This window comes from Petaurus breviceps, unplaced genomic scaffold (assembly GCF_028583685.1).
Source record: "Petaurus breviceps papuanus isolate PSGF00001 unplaced genomic scaffold, PetGlider_PUasm1.0 90650, whole genome shotgun sequence".
Taxonomy (NCBI): domain Eukaryota; kingdom Metazoa; phylum Chordata; class Mammalia; order Diprotodontia; family Petauridae; genus Petaurus; species Petaurus breviceps.
Genome location: NW_027187299.1, coordinates 8689472 through 8710358, shown reverse-complemented (window position 1 = coordinate 8710358; position 20887 = coordinate 8689472). Strand labels below are relative to the sequence as shown.

The window sequence follows — 20887 nt, the reverse complement described above, 5'->3', positions numbered from 1 at the left end:
TAGAATTGGCAGTTTGAACAGAAAAGATGTTTTGGAACAGCCATCAATAAAAAACAAAGGCTAGTTAAACAGTACTGAAGGCCCAATTAAGCCTACGTAGAATGACTATATCCTGGGCTTAGAACTTTTCTGTAACTTTTTCCAGAAATGCTGTATGGTCCAGGAAAAAGAGTAAAGAAAGGACAGGGAAATGATCTAGGGCAGGAGATTGGTATAGAGAACACAGCAGAATCAGGCACAAAGTCTTAGGCACAAAGAAACAACCATTTAATTAAATACTGAAATATAACCAGCATTCCAGAAAAAGTGGCGCTGGACATCCAATTACTTTGCTAGTGTCCTTTATTTGGTTAATTTTTCATTAAAAAAAGAACTCATGTCCACAAATACAACACTTTCCTGAAAGTCATGATCACAGAGGTTTTTCTTCTTTATCTTCAAGAGAAATCTTAAGTTTTATAGATGGAACAATCACTTTCTACATCCCATCCCATCCTTTGGAAGAAGCAGACCACACTGCTTTCTAATATTAATCCACACAGTATGGCCAACAATGAAAGCTTGCGACTGATGTTTAGGGTCACTGCAAAAGAAATGAAAATCACTCAGTGTTTACGAAGTTAATAAACTGGTGATATTTAAATTATTTACAGGGTTACAGAGAATGTAGGCTTAAAGATTTTTTTTAAATGTATTTGTTCTATGGAACCTGCATTGGACTACATTTACTATTGCTGCTATCTCCCCCCATACCTTTGCATCTGTAAACCTTTCTACAGTATCACAAGACTGAGCACAAAAATTTGCTTATAATGACAATACTGTCTCCTCACCTCCTATGACATGAACCAAACTACAGGAAACCCAAAATAAAATGGGAAACCATTAAGGAGGTGTTAATATTAGAAATAATATAAAGGCAAATATTGTGTTACAATATTAGTAACACAAATAGTACTAAAGGCAGTGGAAAGGCTGAGAAGGGTTTTCATATGCATAAACAAATACCAGGTTCAAATGAGGACTTTCTAAAAGAGTAACCTTTGATTTTCCCTACTTGATTTGGGTTTGTATAAGAAAAAATTCAAGAAATGCAAAGCGGGTTTGTCTTAACTTCCCCACTTACTAGCTGTGTGGCGAACAGCAACTCATTTAATGTCTCTGAATCTTTGTTTCTTCATTAATAAAATGGGAATAATATCACTTATTTTGCCTAGCTAACAATGTCATTATACTGTTCACGCAGATAGATAAAACTGCTTTGGAAACTATATAAGCACTGTACAAATACGTGGTGGGGGTTTTATTCTATGAAAGACCCCAGCATTCATTATGATCTTAAAGTTATGTGCCCCAGATACATGGGATTAAATTATTTCTATGCCCAAATATATAATGGAAATTGACAAACACAGGAACTAAAATATAAATCTACCTCTGATTGCCTGTGAATTTGACGTAAGGACAAATACTTTTATGAGTCTGAGACACAGAGGAGTGTAGTCATGTTCCCAAATCACAGCTGGAATCAGCAGGAGTTTCCCATAGCTGGACAATAGTAGTGCTTTCAGAAGTAAAATGAAGTTGGACTTTCTTCTCAGTGTTGTGGGTTGTATTAGCCACAAACCAGCAAAAATCCCAATAAAGAAAGCCATTTGTTCTATAGAGGAAATGAAAATGGAAAGTATGAATCATCACATCAAAACCAAACCCCACCTAAAAACAAATAAACCCTAATTCCAAAAACTGATCAGCAGATTTCATGAGAAATGTTTTACCAGGATTTCTCTCTTTTTCTGGACCTCTGGCATTTGTTAGTCAAACTGTGCTAATGTGATTTCTGAAACACAATTAAATCCAATTTGGTCCATGTGTTTCTCTACATATAGCTGTGAAATAATTAAACTAGGCTCAATGAGTACCCCAAATTTTTTCTTTCTCAGACTTTCAGTTCCTATTTCTTCAGTAGCTAGAGATAATCTACAGAATCGCCGATAGTCTGATGTGTTTCTTAAAAAAGAAGAAAGGACAGAATAGGGGACAAGAGGTCTAAATTCAGAACTAGAAGACTTATCTCAAAGATAGAAAATGGAAGGAATTTGATTGTATATGCTATCTAAATGATGATTTTTTTCCCCTTTAATTTATCTTTTTATTATGAAATCCCTGGCCTAAACAATTCCAACAAAAGAAACTAGATGATTATCTGCAAAGAAGGCTATCTGAAGGTATTCTTAGACAGGAAGACTCCTAAGGTCCCTTTTAATAAGACTTGAGGTTTGGAAACGGTTTCTAAAATACATTTTCAGACATGGCTAAAATGGCACACTTCTGCGGGACTCTGCAGCTTATGCATAGAGGGCTTCATTTATTCATATCTCCATGGGAATGGAGGGGCAGGGGAAGAAATATATTAATTTTAAAATGTTTGTTAATTTAAAAAAAAAGGGAAGTTGGCTTTAGATCCACTTCTCAATTAGGGAAAATCTGAGCCTCCAAGTGTACTTGTTTATAAAGTATGTAAAGTGAGGTTGTCTCAGTTTTCTCACCTCTAAAGAGAAAAGGTTGGACTAGAAGGATCCCAGGATCCCTTCCAACTGTAAAGATCTGTGAATCTATGATCCTTCGCAAGAAAGATGAGACATAACATTAATACTTTATTCGGAATTACTTGAAAATAAGGCACAAATACATATCTAATGTGGCATAAGTAGGACTGAAAAGCCTTGCTTTTCCCTCCTATTTAACAAAAATCAAGGCCTCCAACAGTTTCCTAAAGAAAATTTGTGAACTGATGCCTCAGCCATATTGATTAGGTCATTTTAAGTTTTCCAGTAACAAGTACAAAGGACTTTAAAGAAAGAAAATATAGTATCTGAAATTTATAATAGGTTCCCTCACTATTTTAAAAAGTAGAGGGACACTCCTTGGTAGGTTTCCTTTGGAATAAAAATATAGATGAGTGTCTGTGTCATTATCAATTAATACTTACAGAAAATTCATTGTAGGTGTGATATTGTAGTTTTTCTTGAATTGGATGGGACACTTTATTCCTAAATTCAATTAATGAACCTGGTTGCTATTGTGTATGTAGCACTATGCTAAGTGTTGTGGGGGATACAAAAGCAGGATAGAGCATTCTCTTGGTCACTAAAAGCTCACAACCTAATGGTGAAGATGTAATACACACATTAAACAATTCAACAACTAGAAAATAGTATATACTTAACTCTCAACATGAATAATACAGAAGTAAGTGATCTTACAGGAGTTTAAAGGTTTCCCACTCTAGAATTAGTTTATTACCCTGCTTTTGACACCCAAGAAAAAAAATACTGGGAGCTATGATGTTTGTCACTAGAAAGACTGTTGTCAGTTTTTTTTTTTAATAATGGTAGCTATACCCAAGTAAAGCATATGATAATTACTGGAACTGGCATCACTGATAAGCTGTTTTAAGTCTTATCTGTAAAATATGACTAATAATAGCATCTGCCTCACAGGGCTGTAAGAATAAAACAAGAAAATATATACAAAATGCTGTACAAACCTTGAAGTACTATATAAATATTAGTTGTTAGTATTAACATCATCAGCTAGCAAGGAGTGGCTGGGTAGCACAGCAAGTAAGAGCATTGGTCCCAGTGTCGGGATGACCTGGGGATCGAATCCAGGCTCAGACACTTAGCACCCACCCAGAAACACCTGGTCGTGTAACCTTGAGCCCCAATTGCTTTAAAAAAGAAAATCATCAGCTAGCCTCAGTAAACAAGGGACCTGGATAGTCTTGGTTTGCTAACACTTGCTAATCTCAATACTGAGATAAACAAGCAGATTTCCCTTCAAATCCCTAAAGCATTTAAGAGAAACTCAAAATGATGTGTTATCCCCATTTATAACTACATTTATCATTTAGTAATTTTGTGACCCCATTTGGGATTTTCTTTGAAAAGATACTGGAGTGGTTTGACATTTCTTTCTCCAACTCATTTCACAGATGAGGAACTGAGGTAAATAGTGTCAAGTGACTTACCTAGGATCACCCAGCTGGTAAGTATCTGAGGCCAAATTTGAATTCAGGAAAATAAGTCTTTTTTTTTTTCTTTTCGGAGGGGGGAAGGCAGGGCAATTGGAGTCAAGTGACTTGCCCAAGGTCACACGGCTAGATCTTTGTGTTAAGTGTCTGAGGCCAGATTTGAACTCAGGTCCTCCTGACTCCAGGGCCGGTGCTCTATTCACTGCACCACCTACTCACCCCAAAGATGAGTCTTTTTAACTCCAAGTCTAATGCTCCATCCACTGTACCACTTAGCTGCCCTAATTACATTTATACACACACACATTTTACTCAAACAAGACATTGGAAGGTACAGTCTCACCTCTGGGGTGATGAATTAGTCAGTTCTCAGCTGGGATTTCTGTAACTCTGACCTGTGTAATTTAGACTACATGGCTCTTTAGGTGCTAATAGCTTTGGAATGGTCAGGATTCATGGCCAAAGGTCAGAAAGGCTACTGACCACTGGCCAAACAATTTCCCTAGGTCACTATGGAGCTGAGTTTTTATATATCTTCCAGGGAGGGCAATTATCCTTTTATAAATATTATGCTTTATCCACCTGTCAACACAATTCATGTTCAACTGGTAAAATATCCTTACTTTGGTGTGGTGATAATATTCTGAACGTGGAATAAGGAACACTCGGGTTCAATCCTGTCCCTGACATTAACTAAGTTTGTGATTCTAGGAAAGTTACTTAACCTTTACAAGTCTGTTTTCTCACCTGCAAATTAGAGGCAATATCACCCATAAAACCTCTCTTTTAGGGCTCAAATGAGATGATGTGAAATGCTTTGTACATCTTAAAGTAAATGCTACATAAATATCATTTATTAACACAACAGCATTCAAAGAGAAGAATGTCTGGGAAGAATCCTCCCACTGGCCAAATCGAATATTTGAACATTACAAGCATAGCAGATGTAGGACAAATGTGATAAACATATATTTGCATATATTGCAAGCCTGTTTAGCTTATTTATCCAGTTCCTTCAAGTTGGATAATTGATCACTGAATTAATAAGATATACTGAATTAATTAGATTATGCCAATGGCATTTATATGTTATTTCAAAACATTTTCTAAAAGCTATTTGATGAAGAATGACTTTTCCCATTTCATATGAAAAAGCAAAAAAAAAATTTAAAAAATTAAAGTGATTTAATCAAAATCATAGACCAGGTTAGTGGCAGACTTCAGAACTTAATCTTAACTCTCCATTCCAGTTCATCTGACCACTTCTTTCTTAAATTAGTAGCCCATCTCCCACCTCTGTGCCTTTGTATGGTCATTTGTCATGCCTGACATACATCTCTTTCTCACCTTTGCCCTTTAGGATCTTTAGTTTCATTTAAGAGTCAGTAAGATCGCCATATCCCATGAAAAGTTCCCGTGGTGCTAGCATTTTTTCCCACCTTAAATTCCCTTGTATTAGTTATTTTGTGTGCAGATTGTATCATCCACTAGAATGTAAACTCCTTGAAGGAAGAGGTAGTTTTGTTTTTAACTCTTTAGTATCTAGCATAGTGAACAGAGTGGACATTTTGTGTTGAATTTAACTGATCAAGCCTCTCTGAGGTTTTAATGAAGATTAATACTTCAGTAGGAATATAAAGAATGACTTCTTACCTAAAGAAGCTATTGTAAACATTCTATAGAAATCCCATTCTTTGGCATATCTTATTAAGTCATCAGGGTCAGTGTGCTGGCTTGAATCTTGCAGCTGCAACCACCTCAGATATGCTTCACAAAGCAAACAAAATATGCAGAGCTTCCCATGGATCTGATAACCAAAAACACCTGGCATTTAAGTCAGGTAAAGAAATACCCAAATGTATTTAATATTAATAAAGCAAAAATCCTGCAAAGTAATTATTTTTGCTAAAGAAGTTCCCATTTAATAGCTTTTTAAACTTAGGACTGTCAAATTAACAACCAATTTGCATTCACTCTTTAAACATTTTACTAATTAATTATATGATTTGCAAGCTCTTCTTTAGTGCCTTTCAAACAGAAGAAAGCACAAAATAGTGATGTGTAGTGGTGAGAGAAGTAAGAAAACAAGGTATCTTGTTTTCTTGTACCTTTACTTGGTATCTTACTAAAACCATTTCTACTGACTAAAATTCCTAATAAAATTGGTTCTATTCCTAATCTAGACTGTGTTATAAAGTGACAAAGAAATTACAAATCAATTGAAAATTCCAAAGATTAAAACTCCAGCAAAAATGGAAAATACTAGGAAATTTGAGCTCTTTTTGAAATGAACCTTACATGTGCCTTGTCTATAAATTAAAATCTTTCTGACTTTAATGATTTCTACAGGCAGATGGCTTGCTGAGGAGATGTGGTGAGACAACCCACAAAGCACAGACTATCTCTTTTGTCATTTTAAACCATTAAGATTTCCTAAGGGTGAGCAAACAACTCTGTTACTGCCTTACTATTTATGCAGTATTTGCCAATCTAAATTGTTAAACAGATTTCAATTCAATAAATTAAATGGACCTCTGAAAGCCTACTTCCTTCATGAAGACTTCCAAGATTAAATGGCAAGAGGGGTTTTTCTATCAATCAAAAGCATCTAGGTATAGAATAGTGAAAGCTGAAACAGTATAAATAGTGCTGTTAATTTATCAGTCTCCTAGACATTTAAAATAGTTTTCAAATGATATAAAAATTAGAAAAATATACAACTTACATTTATTTTAGTATTGAAAAGAATATGCCTATAGGCCTGTGCTTTGCATAAAATGGCATTGATCAGGATGATAACAGGATCATACTCGATGTACTTGTCCACTGGCTTCTGGCAAGACTTCTGAAATATTTCAAGATAAGATTATGTCAAAACAAGTAAATCCACATTATGACATCTTACAGATTTTAAAACATCTGTGCTATTCTGGTGCTAGAGAATAAAGTTACACTGATTATTTTCACTGATTTTTATTAAATACATCCCAAAGTTTGTTCTAAATTATATAAACTTCCAGGTCAAAACTATTATTATTTTAGCCTCAAATTCAAAGTACATAAAATTGTATTTAAAGGCTGACATTGGGCATAGTTTCATAAGTTGTCAGAATAAAGAATTAATTGCCAAGCATCTGGTGAACCAAGGATGACTCTCTTTATCTTTAGATAGGCTGGTCCTCAGAAATCAGACATTGTTGGGACTGTACCTAAATTCTTCTCATTTTGGTAGAACCTGAAAGAGTCTGAGCTCTGCTGACATAAAGCCTTTGAGGATCCAAATCAATTCCACACCAAAATGAGAGCCACACTGTGGCTCTCAAGGCTTATTAGACCTTCTACTTTATCAGTGATGGTGGGAGAGTGGCAGAAAGGCAGAAGGTGGTAGGAATCGATTTTTAGTGTCTAAAAACAGTAATTTAGCTGTTGACATTCTAATGCTGAGATCCTTGTTCAATTTATAGCTAGCATTTATACAGAGCTTTAAAGTTTGCAAAGCACTACGTATATATGTATGTACGTATGTAAATTAATTTACTAATAATAAAAGCAGCTAGCATCAATGTAATGATTACTATGTGCCAGGCACTGCGCTAAGTGTTTTACTATGATCACATCTGATCCTCACAACAACCCAGGGAGGTAGGAGTTACTATTATTCCCATTTGAAAGATGAGGAAACAAAGATCAAGGAAGGTTAAGTGACTTGCCCAGGATCACACAAGCTAAGTGTCTAAAGTAGGACTGGAATTCAGGTCTTTCTAACTCCAAGTCTAGCACTCTGTCTACTCTGCCACCTCACTGTAGTTACTGTCTATAGATTACTGGAGGAACTAAATAATATCAAATTTAAAATTCTTGCTATAGATGAAACCAGAAGACAAAGGGAAGTCAGTTGTAGCTAAATGGGGGTGATAGCTCACGAGTTCTCCTTTTAGAGGCAAATATTAAGAGTTTGTGGAATTGATTTTTTTCGTGATTCCAAATGCAACAAAAAGCATCCTTTCCAAGGATCCATGAGGTCATTGCATATTACAGTGTTCACATTAGATTTTGCAAAAAAGACCACCACTGAAGCCAAATGTTGTAGAGGATGAAGAAGTGAAGAAATCCTACCAAAAAAAAAAAACTTGATAAGACTTATGCATTGTTCAGTATATACTGTAATACTCAGTGGCTTCCATGGATTTAGGGGAAGATGGCAAAAAAATGTTTTGGAAAACATGGTTCAAGAATAAGAAATGAAAAGAGGCTAAACCTTTGCAGAATGTACATAAACTTCACTAATGCATCATGATTTTCTTCAAGGAAAGAGCTGGTAGGTGTTAGAACACCAAGAAATATCATAAAACCTAAAATATACTGTTTTTCAACAGATAAGAACAGCCTGGTTAATAAGTGGGAATTAGCTACCTATGTATGACACCAATGAGTCAGTGGAGGAAAGAACAATATTAATACCATATGAGAAAGTATGGTTTTCAACTGAGGCAAGCCCAACCTGTCCAAATGAACAAGTAAGGTTGTTAAATGGGAAATGGATAAAAGAACAGACTGGGAGACAGATTATTACGATCTCCTAAGGAAGTAAATCAACACCCACAGAATGAAAAGAAGATTCTTTCTTCTGAGAGAAGAAATTCTCAGTCATTTAAAATTATGCTTCATTAAGAGAAGCAATGAACTCTCAGTAGGCTGCAGTCCTATTGTCCTCTCCACTAGTCAGAAAACATCTGTAATACTGTGTTTAGTTCTGGGTGGCACATTTGAGGAAGGACACTAATAGGCTAAGTATCCAGAGAAGAATAGCCATGCTGGTAAAGGGTCTCAAGTTCATGCTATACAAAGACTGGTCAAAAGAACTGGGGAAATAAAACTTGAACAAGACATGCAAATAGGAAAACAGGATGGCAATCTTCAAGTATCTGAAGGGCTGTTCTTTGGAAGAAGGATAATATTTGTTTATCCTTTCAAGGCAGAACTCTAGGAGTGATGGGTAAAATCTGAAAAGAGTTAAATTTAGATATGATGCAAGAAATATTTTCCTAACAATTACATCCATTCAGAAGTGGAATGGATCACCCAGGAGGTAGAAATCTTCAAGTAAAAGTCAAAAGATCACTTTTCAGGGATGCTGAAGAGAGAACTCTTGTTCAGGTATGCTTGGCATAGATGGCGCTTGAGATCATTCCAATGCTCAGATCAAATGATTATCACTCATGCCAAGGAGAAAGATAACACAGAGCATTTGCAGAATCCTGCAGAGAAACATGACGGGAGATTGAGGATTAGCACTTCATAATGTAAGAAAAATGGAGGGGGGGGGTGGAGTCAAGATGGCGGAGTAGAAGCAGGACCTCGCCGAGGCTCCAGCTTCCACCTTCCCCAATCCACGTAAAAGGGGGACTCTAAACAAACTTTGGAGCTGCAGAACCCACAAAATGACACTGAGAAGCTAACCTCCCACTGAGGACAGCCTGGCGGAATCGGCCAGCACAGCACTCTGGGAGCTGAGCCCAGCCCCAAGTTGACGCTTTAGCCCCAGGGAAGGCCTGACCAGCCTGACTGGAGGGACGCCAGATCAGCAGCAGCTGTGGCCCTTTCCAGATTTATCAACACATAGATATGAAGGACAAAGTGAGAGGTCAGTGCAGTCTGGACTTTGGGACCAGTAAGTAGGAGTGTGTGCCAGCCAGCGCCACGTGCCAGCTTCAGCTCCTGGCCTGCAGAGTGTAGGGGGACCATGCACCCAGTCTGAGGGGTGATCGCTCTTGCTTTAACCTTCTTGGATCTGGATTGCAGTCTAGGGTGGAGGTCCTAGGGTGTGTGTCCAGCTTGCCAGAGCGTGTGGAGACCTCAGAGAGGGCACCCATCTAATACCTCCAGCAGCTGAGAAAACCCCAGCATTTGGGACGAAAACTCCCCTGTCTGGTGGCAGAGTACTACTGTGGCAAAAAGCTCAGGGGTCAAGTGACTGAGGGGCGACATGACCAGGCAAAGGAAATAAAGCAGACAGAAGATTCCAACATTATACTCCTATTTTGGGGAAAAAAAGGAGCAAAGCATGGAACAGGAGGAAGACAGTGAAATCAGAACTCCTGCACCAAAAGCTTCAAAGGAAAATACAAGCTGGTTGGTTACAGGCCATAGAGGACCTTAAGAAGCAGAGGAAAAATTGGGAAGAGAAATGAGAACAATGCAAGAAAATTATGAAATGAGAGTCAACAGCCTGACTGAGGAAAATACTACCTTAAAAATATAGTAACTCAAATGGCAAAGGAGGCTCAAAAAGGCAATGAGGAGAAGAATGCCTTAAAAATCCGAATTTGCCAGATGGAAAAAGAATCTCAAAAGCTCAATGAGGAGAATCATTGCTTCAGAATTAGATTGGAGCAAATGGAAGCTAATGACTTTATGAGAAATCAAGATGCTGTTAAACAGATCCAAACAAATGAAAGAATAGAAGGCAATGTGAAATATCTCATGGGAAAAACTACTGACCTGGAAGATAGATCCAGGAGAGATAATTTAAAAATTACTGGACTACCTGAAAACCATGATCAAAGTAAGAACCTAGAAATCATCCTCCAGGAAGTTCTCAAAGAAAACTGCCCTGATGTTTTAGAACCAGAGGGCAAAATAGAGGTTGAAAGAATCCACCGATCACCTGCTGAAAAAGATCCCAAAAAGAAAACTCCTAGGAATATTATAGCCAGGTTCTGGAATTCCCAGATTAAGGAGGGAATATTACAAGCAGCCAGGAATAAACAATTTGAATATTGTGGAAATACAATCAAGATAACCCAGGATCTGACAGCTTCTACACTGAGGGATCGAAGGGCTTGGAATATGATATTCTGGAGGTCAAAGGAGCTGGCATTAAAACCAAGAGTCACTTACCCAGCAAAACTAAGTATCATGTTCCAGGGGAAAATATGGTCATTCAGTGAAATAGAGGACTTTCAGCATTCTTGCTGAAAAAACCAGAATTGAATAGAAAATTTGACATTGAGATACAAGAAGCAAGAGAAGCATGAGAAGGTAAACAGGGAAAAGAAATCATAAGGAACTTATCAAGTTGAACTATTAATATTCCTACATGGAAAAACAATAATTGTAACTTATGAAACTTTTCTCAGTAGTTGAAGGGAATAGAAATATATATATACATATATATATATGTTTATATGTGAGGGTATATGGGCATATGAATACATATATATATATATATATTTACAGGTATACAAAGAGGGCACAGGGCCAATGTAACAGGAAGGGATGATACTTAAAAGGTGAGATTAAGAGGTGAGAGAGGAATATAATGAGAGGAGATAGGGAGAGACAAAATGGGGTAAACTATCTCCTATAGAAGAGGCAAGGGAAAATGGTTACAATGGAGGGGAAGAATAGGAAGGCAAAAGGGAATGGGTCAACCTTATTCCCGTTGAATTTGGCTTGAGGAGGGAATCGAAATACACACTAAATAGGGTATCTCACCCTCCAGGAGAGTAGGGGGGAAAGCGGATGAGAGGAGGGATGATGGAAGGGAGGGCAGGCTGGGGGGGAGGGAAGTTGGAAGCACCCACTTTTGAAAAGGGATGGGATCAAAGCAGAGAATAGAACAAGTGGGAGGTGGGATAGGAGGGAGGGAAATATAGTCAGTCTTCTACTATATATCTACTATGTTATTGTTTTGCATTAGCCACACATGTACAACCTATACTGAACTGCTTATCTTCCCAGTAAGGGTGGGTGACAAGGGAGAAAGGGAATGAATCTGCAATTCAAAGTTTTAAAATCAAATATTCAAATACATATATATATATATATATATACTATTATTAATACTATTTTACATGTAATTGGGAAATAAGATATACAGGCACTGGGGCAAAGAGATCCACTGGAAAAGTTGAAAGGGGTATGGGAGAAAATATGGGAGAGAGAGCAGATTAGAGGAGGGGATATCCTGTGGGACTGCTATTTTGGGGCAGTGGGTAGGGGAAAAACGGGGAGAAAATTTGTAACTCAAAATCTGGTGGAAATGAATGATGTAAATCAGAAGTTAATAAAGCATTTGGGAAAAAAAATACCTAAGGGGGTGACATTTTGCCTCCTTCCTAAATACTTCCCTACTACACTTTGTAGGGGACCATTTGACTAACATTACTATGCTGTAATAAAGCAGAGTTTTTTGGGTTTTGCTTTGAAAAAAAAAAGAAAGAAAAATGGAGGGAAAATAAGTCCATATAGGCTGTTTAGGGATAGACACAACTAAGCCACATCATTCCTAGGTTGTTTTAAAAACAGAAGTGGAAGAATGACAATAAAAAGACAAAGAAGGGAAAAGATATGTTGAGATTTCTATGACAAAAACTTTTTTTCCCCATCAACATGAGGAGGTAGGATGGTACTGAAGAAAACAAATACAGGAAAAGAAGTGGGACTAGATCAAGTATACACAGAGTTGGTGTGAGCTGGAGGTAAAACAATTTTAAGGGTGGACTCTCAAGACAAGATGAAAAAAAGGAGGATACCAAAAGTCTGGGGACAAAAAGATGGAATTTATTACCACTAAAAAAAAGGTAACTAAGAAAATATTAATAACCACTAGCCCATATACCATTTACCATCTACAAAATCTTTATAAGAATAATTTAGATAAACATCAAGGGCATCCTTAAGGAAGATAGGAAAAATAATAAATAAGCATTTATCTCGTGTCAGGCACTGTGCTAGGTACTGGGGATAGAGAGACAAAAATCAAGTGGTTTCTGACTTCAAAAAGCTTACACTATATTGAAGAGCACATACAAATTTATGTATATACAAAATAAATACAAGGTAGTTTTTGGGGTGAAGGGATCACTAACAGGCAGAGGAGATCAAGTTTTGGGGTAGAAGGTGGTACTTGAGCTGAGCTTTGAAGGAAATTAGGGATTCTATGGACAGTAAAGAGGAAATTAATTCCTGGCATGGATGACAAGTAAAGGCACAGAGGAGGTCAGAATGATTAGACCAGAGAGTGCATGAAGTAGGTAGTAATGGCTGATAAACCTGGAGGCAGGGTGGACCCAGGCTGTAGATGGCATTAAATGCCAAATAGAGGGCTTGTATGTGATCCTAGAGGTCATAGAGACCACTGAGTTTACAGAATAGAGTAGTGATATATCAGCCTTGTGATTTAGGCCTATCCCTTTAGCAGCTATGTGCACAATGAATTGGAGAGCAGAGAGGCACAGACACACATTAAAATACTATTGCAATAATTTTCCAGGTGAGAAATTATGAGGGCCTAAACTATTCTGAGCTGGGAGGGAGAGTTATGAGAGAAGTTGTTGAGGAAAAACTGACAAGATTTAGCAATTGATTGAGTAGTTGAGGTGACTGGAATGATGGTGGTACCCTCAACAGAAATAGGGAAGTTCTAGAAAGGAGTGGGTTTTAGTGGAAAGACAATGAGTTCTGTTTTGAAGTTTGAGGTGCCTGTGAGAAAACATCCAGTTTATAATGTCCAACAGACATCTGGTGATGTTGAATCATAGCTCAGGAGGGATTAGGGCTAATTATAAAGATCTGGGAGTCTTCTACAAAAAAATGATAATTAAACCCACGGAAGCTGATGAAGTCATAAAGACAGAGCACAGAAAGAGAAGAGGAGAGAGAAGGGAGCCAACTTTCACAGATGATATTCTATAGCAGACCACATCTATATCACTCAATTGACTTAAAGTGTAGAGATACAAAGTAACATTGCACTTTTTGTTGGTGTTAAGAAAACACTTGATTTGGGAGAGTAAAAGTTGCCTTAAAGACTTCCCTGTGTCTGTTGTGCATATTTTAAAATTATATAGGATTTCTTGAAAGTCTAACAAACAAACTTTTTTGGGACAACCCTCTGATTAATAATATCAAGTCAGGCATAAAACAGGTACATGTTTTGAAGGATTTGTCTCTATCCTGCGGGAACTACAGAGCAGGCAGGGTAAAGGTTAAATAGAACTTCTATAGATTCTAAAGTCTTTTATTTGCTGTTTGTGGATGACACTGTCTTGACTGTATCAAGTCCTAGAACATTTCAGAGCTTCCTAATGAGATTCATAATTACTTAATATTCTGGCTCCATTATCCATCGCATAGGAAAAGCCAAATGAATGAAGACCTATTATCCACGTCTATTTCAGATGAACAAATTTTAGAACATCAGTACACATATCTTAGACAATGTGGCCAATAAATGGGGGTCCTGAATTGCACATAAAGAAAATGGGCAGCATTTCCTTTGGGAAATATTGCAATGCTTTTAATAACCTCAAATTTCTTCTTGAAACAAATGTCAATCTTTTTAACAATGATATTCTTCTGGTGACACTATGTGGTTATATGGCTAAGAATGCTTGTCTCCGACGCACTAAAACTGCAGGTCATCCAAAGAACAATGGAGAATGGGAAGATTTCAACATATTAACAACGAAGAACTTCACATGACAAGCAAGATGGTAAAAGGTGGGTCATTTTTGTATGAGAATGAGATAACAAAGGAGTTAGTTATCTATGCAATGTCAACACACCTAAAGATAGGTCCTCAGCAAGTTGGGTGGACCCCCTGGGGAGGGCCAATGGGATGGGAGGTGAACAGGTTGAGGAAGACTCGATGGGATGAACTACATACTTGAAGGGAGTACCTATGTCAGTGAGATTACAGATCCACTGAAAAACTCAAATACTGGGCAGTAGTTTGGGGCAAAGCCACTGTCAACGGATTATTTTTGTAGCAAATAAAGTGAAGATCTTGTGATTTATTGGTTTCATCAACAAAGTGTTTCCTGGAAGTCACTAGGAATCCATTTAAAGTAGTTGTTACTTGATTTAGGGATTTCTGAATCCCAGTCCTGTGTTAAGAGGACTACCTACAGTTGGAAGGGCAAAGAAGTCCCTGGTATAGATCCAAAAGTCATGGGCCTGTCAAGGTAGGGGGAGAGGAAGGGAAAGCTGTGTTCTCTCTCTAGCAATATGGAACTTTGGAAAGATGCCTATGAGTGTGGGGCCAGGGTGGGGATTCTTGGCTGCTCTAGAAGGATTTGAGGAATTATGTGTAACAGAAGAGAGAACTTGGTTTCTTCAGGACAGATTCCAGGCTTCCAGTGCTAAATGAGTGGCTTTGGGGGACTCCTATAAAAGGGAGACAGAATTTGGAACAGGAGTTTAGAGAGAATCCTAGTTTACTGAAGTGATCAGTTTTACTGGAAAATTTTTATTTTGCTCATTTCAATAGTAATGAAATCACACAGTTAATGAACAACTCCTATACAGTTGAAGCAACAACTTGAAAATTTCAAGAGAATGCAACTGAAGCTTTGGAAAAATGTATTGACAAGTGAAAAGGTGATGAATTTGCAAACAGATTGGAACTATGAGTAATTTAATGGAATTTTTAATTAAAATAATAGAGCTAGAAGGGTAAAATTAATTGAAGCATTTAATATCTGACCCTCTAATTCTAAAAACCACCAGAACAGACTCTAACAAAAAGTTGTTTTACTGGAGAAAAAAAAGAAAAGTAACAAGAAGTTAAAGATCCCAGTTGAATAAATGAAGGCAGATGTATTTTCACTTTAATTTCACCTCTGTAGTAACCAAGCTATAAAGGTAGCATGGTATAATAAACAAAACACTACACTGGGAGTCAGGAGGATACATAGGGTTCAAGTGTTCAAATCCTTTGATATCCTTCGAGCCACTCTCCTCGTTCCATTAATTCCAGCTTCCTTGGTCTCATCATCCTAAATCTTTAACTTTAGTTCTATAAGAAGCCAAATCTCACCTTATTCATCAAATTGATGAAACTGTCAGAGACTTTCTTCTAAATATACAAGTGAGACTACATATTGCTAGGGAAGGAAATCAGGAAAACATGTAAAAAGACAAGTTGGAGCAGCAGCAGCCAGACTCTCTAGTCAAGAGAGACAAGATGAGTATACCTAGAGGTGATGTGGAGGAGCAAAAGGTGATGTAGAAGGAATGAAATAAGGCTGGTAGAAAGATTGTGGGAAAGAAGCCAAAAGGTGGAGCAAAAGGTGGTACCACTTATTTGCTATAATTACTAGGCTGCTTCTGACCCCATTCTATTTAGACCAACTTCATTCTGAAGCATAAGTTCCACTGACTCCCTCACTTCTGCCTACTCCAATTTAATGAGCACTTTGTGGGAAGCAAGATAATGAAAAGCATTTCAGTCTTCCAAGATAGAATTTAAATAAATCTAATTGGTTGGGTACTCTTTATATACCAATCTGATGTAACTAAATGTGTTTCCTAAGTAACAGTATTTCCACTGGATAGTAAATATTAGTCAACATTGAGTCAAGAAGCATTAATGCTTGTTATGTGCCAAGCACTGTGCTAAATAATGAGGAAACAAAGGCAAAAACATGGTCTCTGCCCTCAAGGAACTCACACTCAACATTCGAAAATTTGACATACTTGATATATACAGTGGAAATGTAAGATAATCTCAGGGAAGACACTTGGGGAGTGGGGGAAAGGAGGAAGGAGACCGATCTTCCAGTGGTGGTTTAGGATTTGAACTGAATCTTCAAGGAAGGTAGGGAAGCTAGGAGGCAGAGACAAAGAGAGAGAACATTTCAGGCATGGGGCCAGTCAGTGAAATGGCATGGAATGGCATGTCTGAGAAGCACCAAAAAGGGGACCAAAAAGCAGCAAAGCCAGGGGACCAAAAATTATGTGGAGGAGGGTAAAGGGTAAGAAGATTGGAAAAGTAGGAAGGGGCCAGACTGCAAAGGGCTTTAAAAGCCAAATGGAATTTTTCATTTTTTTCCTGGAGTTAATAGGGAGCCACTAGAATTTACTGAGTAAAGAAATCACTTTGACAACCGAATGGAGGGTGGATTAATGTGGTGATAACACTTGAGGAAGAGAGACCAACCAGAAGGCCACTGTATTAGTCCAGGAAAGAAATGATAACAGCCTGTGTCAGGGTGGTGGTCTTATGAGTGGAGGGAAGGGGGCATACAGGAGAGATGCTGTGAAAGACTTGGCAATGGATGAGATAGGATGAGAGAGCAGGTGTGGAGTTGAAGATGATACTGAGATTGTGAGCCTGGGAAACTGGAAGGATGGTGATGTCTTTGACAGTAATGTAGACCTCAAAAGAGCAAAGCACTTTGCAGGAAAGATAGTAAGTTTTGTTTTGAACACACTGAATGTGAGATGTCAACGGGACATCCAGTTTGAGAGGCCCAAGAGGCAGTTGGTGAGGGGTGAATGAGCTAAGGAGAGACTAGGTCAGGATAAATATGGGAATCATCTGCATTAAGATGATTACTGAATCCATGGGAGCTGATGACATCACCAAGTGAGATAATAACTAGTATTATATGATGCTTTAACTTTTGCAAAGTGCTGTATATATGCTATTTCAGTTGATTACCTGAGATAGTATAGAACAGCAGTTCTCAAATATTTTGGTCTTAGGAGCCCTTTACACTCTTAAAAATTATTGCAACTCTCTCAAAAGCTGATCTACACATACATACATACACACATATGTATGTATATATGCATATCTACACATTATACATTTTTTTTTAAAGCAATTGGGATTAAGTAACTTGCTCAAGGTTACATGGCCAGTTATTTCTGGGTGTGGTGCTAAGTATCTGAGCCCAGGATTTGATCCCCAGGTCATCCAGACACTGGGGCTGGTGCTCTTACTCGCTGTGCTACTTGGCCGCCCCTACACATTATACATTTAAATGTCTTAATATTACCATGAATATAGTTTTGACCTCACAAACCCTCTGAAAGGTCTTAGGGCCCCCCAAGGTCCTTGGACTATACTCTGAGAACTCTTGGTATAGAGAGAGAGCACCCAAGAAAGACCCTAAGGAAATAACCCTGGGTAATGGTTGTGTCCTAGATCAAAGTCCAGTGAAAGAATGGTCAGACAAGTAGGAGAAGAAATATGAAGGAAGTGTCACAAAAACCAGAGAAGAGAACATGCAGGAAACAAGGGTGATTGCTAATGTCAAAGGATACAGAGAAATCAAGAAGAATGAGGATTAAGAAAAGACTATTACATTTAGCAATTAAGAGGTTATTGGTAACTTCAAAGACAGCCGTTTCAGCTAAGTGATAAGGTAGGAAGCAGTTTCAGCTAAATGAGGTAGGAAGTCAGACTGCCTAGGGTTTAGGATAGGGAAGTGGAAGCATTAGTTATTGGTGGCTTTCTCAAGGAGTTTAATCAATGAAGAAGGGGAGGAGAAATATAGGTTAATAGATAGTGGAACATCTCTAAAATGCCTTAATTTTTGTCATATTCTTTGCATTAGCGGGCTAAGATAAGTTCATTATATGCTCTACCTCATGGGGGAATAACCCTATACATAAATTAGACTCATAATATACTGTGATAGGATTCGTTACATTACAAACTGCTTAAAAAGTATGCTATCTGCATAGCTTAAAAAGTTAGCAGAAGACAGTTTTTGAAGGATGTAAAAAGATTTCTGCCACAAGTTAATGCCAAAGATCTATAAGTACAGATACTAATATTATCAGTAATTAAATGCAAATAACAAATGCAATGCACTAGGATTTCCCCCCCACAAAGTCATTTCTGCCTGTACTCATTTTTCAGACAAACTAATTAAGCCAGCTGAACTCATTTTGTTAAGAACAGAATTTATTTACAGTATTTCTTCCCCAATCAATCAACCAACAAGCATTTACTAAATGCTCATTGTGTGTTAGGCACTCCATTAGGAATTAAGGATATATAAAATGAAATAATCCCTACTCTAAAAGATCAGAACGGCAAAAAAATTGGTAGGTAAAAACCTGCTTATATGAATTATAAGAGGATACTTCCACTTCAATTTTCCCTCTTAAATGAAGAGAGAGATTGTGTCTGGGTTGTGACCATTATCAGGTCATAGTTTATACAGGGTGAGTTGTGTGAGTACAACTGTAGACTCAATTCAGACACCTTCCTTAATTTGTCCCAGCTAGCTCTAATCCCTCCACCCTTAACACTCAATTATGCACTTATTATAGCCTAACTTGTATATAACATAGTATATTGGATACAGGGGCCCAGTCTGGGAGTAAGAATCACTGAAGCTCAAACTGCCCCAGTGACACATACTGGCTTTATGTGTCACACCCTTGGCAAGTCACTTAACCAGGCTACTCTCCAAGCCTGTAAGCTGCCTGATAACTGATCTGCCTTGGTGAAGAGTTTCCTCACTGGGAGCCCACTAAACCAATAAAATCACAGGCCCAGACCATAAACAAACAAAACTCTATTAAGTTTTTTGAGAGCAAGGATGTAACATTGTTTCCCCAAGAACTAAGAGTGTTTTGCATAACAAGGGTATTATATGCCTGCTTGATGGAGGGGGCAGAAATGTCACAAAAGGTACCTCAAAATTTCAAAGAATACTTCATTATCAGGTCATAGTTTATACAGGGTGTCCCAAAAGTCATAGTAGAGTTTTAGGTAAAGCCTAATTGCAACTAAAAATTGAAAAGCACTAGGATTTTTTTTCTTCTCTCTCTACAATCTTTTAAGTAAAGCTTAAAACTGTACTATGGCTTTTGGGACACCCTGTATGACTTCAGCAGCATTTCAATCTTTCTACTGGGAGATAGTGATGGCCTTGTGGAGACTATGTAGGGTAAAATTTGGGCATAAAAGGATGGAAAGCTGAAAGTTTTTTTTTCCTCTGGTTAAGATCTCAAAGAGTAAAGGCTTTTAAACGTTATAAAACCAACAAACGCACACATATACATATGCACACATAGATACAAAAACACATATTCATATATACACACACATGTATTTGAAGATTTCAACGATCCCTCATTAGACTGTAAACTCCTTGAATGCAGGGACCGTCCTCTGTCTCTTTTTATATCCTCAGCGATTAGCAAAGTGCCTGGCACATAGCAGGCGGTTTCATAAATGTTTATTGATTGATTGAATGATTGATTAAAGGAGAAAAAAGGGAGGGGCAATTTATTTCTCTGGGGTATAATCACACCAGAACTCCACGATAACCCAAGGAGTACAGCTGGGGAAACCGAGGTGCAAAAAAGGTGAAAGGAGTTGCCCAGGGTCACTGAGCTACTAAATGTCAAAAGCAGTATTCTAATTCAGGTCTTAATGGTATTTTAGACACTGTGCAGTGATTCCCCCCACCCTCCCACCCCCAAGAAAAAGGAAAAAAGAAAAACCAGAATAAAAATACGTAGTTTTTCGACATGATTGTGAACGGTTCATTACGCTTGGGGTGGCGGTGGAGAGGTCTGCATCCCCGGTCCTACCACCCACCAAATGAGAATACACAAACGGTGCCCCTCTTGCCATACTTTTACCTGGGCCACAAGGCTCCCCTTTATTTCAGCTACACGCTAGTGTTGTCTTCTTCTCTCTCCCCAAATCAGCGCCTTACCTCCCAAGAAATTCCTTGCGCGTCCCGCCCCCCTCAGCTGTCCTCCCGGTCCCCATCTCCAGCACCCCGCAGAGCCGGGCACTCACGCAGATAGTTATCTTTAGCACCCCGTGGTTATAGTCCCGGTACAGTTCCGTCGCCTCCTGGTTACACTCGATGCACCTGTAGCGGCATGAGGCCGAGGGGGCGTTGTTCGCTGCCGCTTTTTCCGCGCTTCCCTTCACTGACCGTGGCCCGCTTCGCCCGCCGGTCCCCATCTCCACCTCCCGTAACACAGCCTTCTTCACAGCAGCCCAGCTTAGCCCCTGACTTCCTGGTTTAGGGACGAAGGGGGCGGGAGAATTTGTAGAGAGAGAACGGCTACGTAGCCCAATGC

General features: G+C 38.3%; 1 protein-coding gene across 1 annotated transcript; it reads right to left on the bottom strand.

Moving 5' to 3' along the window:
- Positions 1 to 324: 324 nt before the first annotated feature.
- ARV1 (ARV1 homolog, fatty acid homeostasis modulator) lies at positions 325 to 20856 on the bottom strand. Its single transcript, XM_069064907.1, has 5 exons — positions 20598 to 20856; positions 6762 to 6881; positions 5690 to 5843; positions 1436 to 1660; positions 325 to 583 (listed from the first exon to the last, which is right to left on the bottom strand). The coding sequence occupies exons 1-5, from the start codon at positions 20766 to 20768 to the stop codon at positions 450 to 452; spliced, it is 804 nt and encodes a 267-aa protein (XP_068921008.1). The 5' UTR covers positions 20769 to 20856; the 3' UTR covers positions 325 to 449.
- Between the last annotated feature and the right edge of the window lie 31 nt (positions 20857 to 20887).

Coding starts and splice junctions, on each gene's coding strand:
- ARV1 (XM_069064907.1), bottom strand. CDS start 20,768: ATGGGGACCGGCGGGCGAAGCGGGCCACGGTCAGTGAAGGGAAGCGCG. Junction 5,844..6,761: donor TTTTCAATACTAAAATAAAT/GTAAGTTGTATA, acceptor TTTGGTTATCAG/ATCCATGGGAAGCTCTGCAT. Junction 1,661..5,689: donor GTTTACAATAGCTTCTTTAG/GTAAGAAGTCAT, acceptor TTTCCTCTATAG/AACAAATGGCTTTCTTTATT.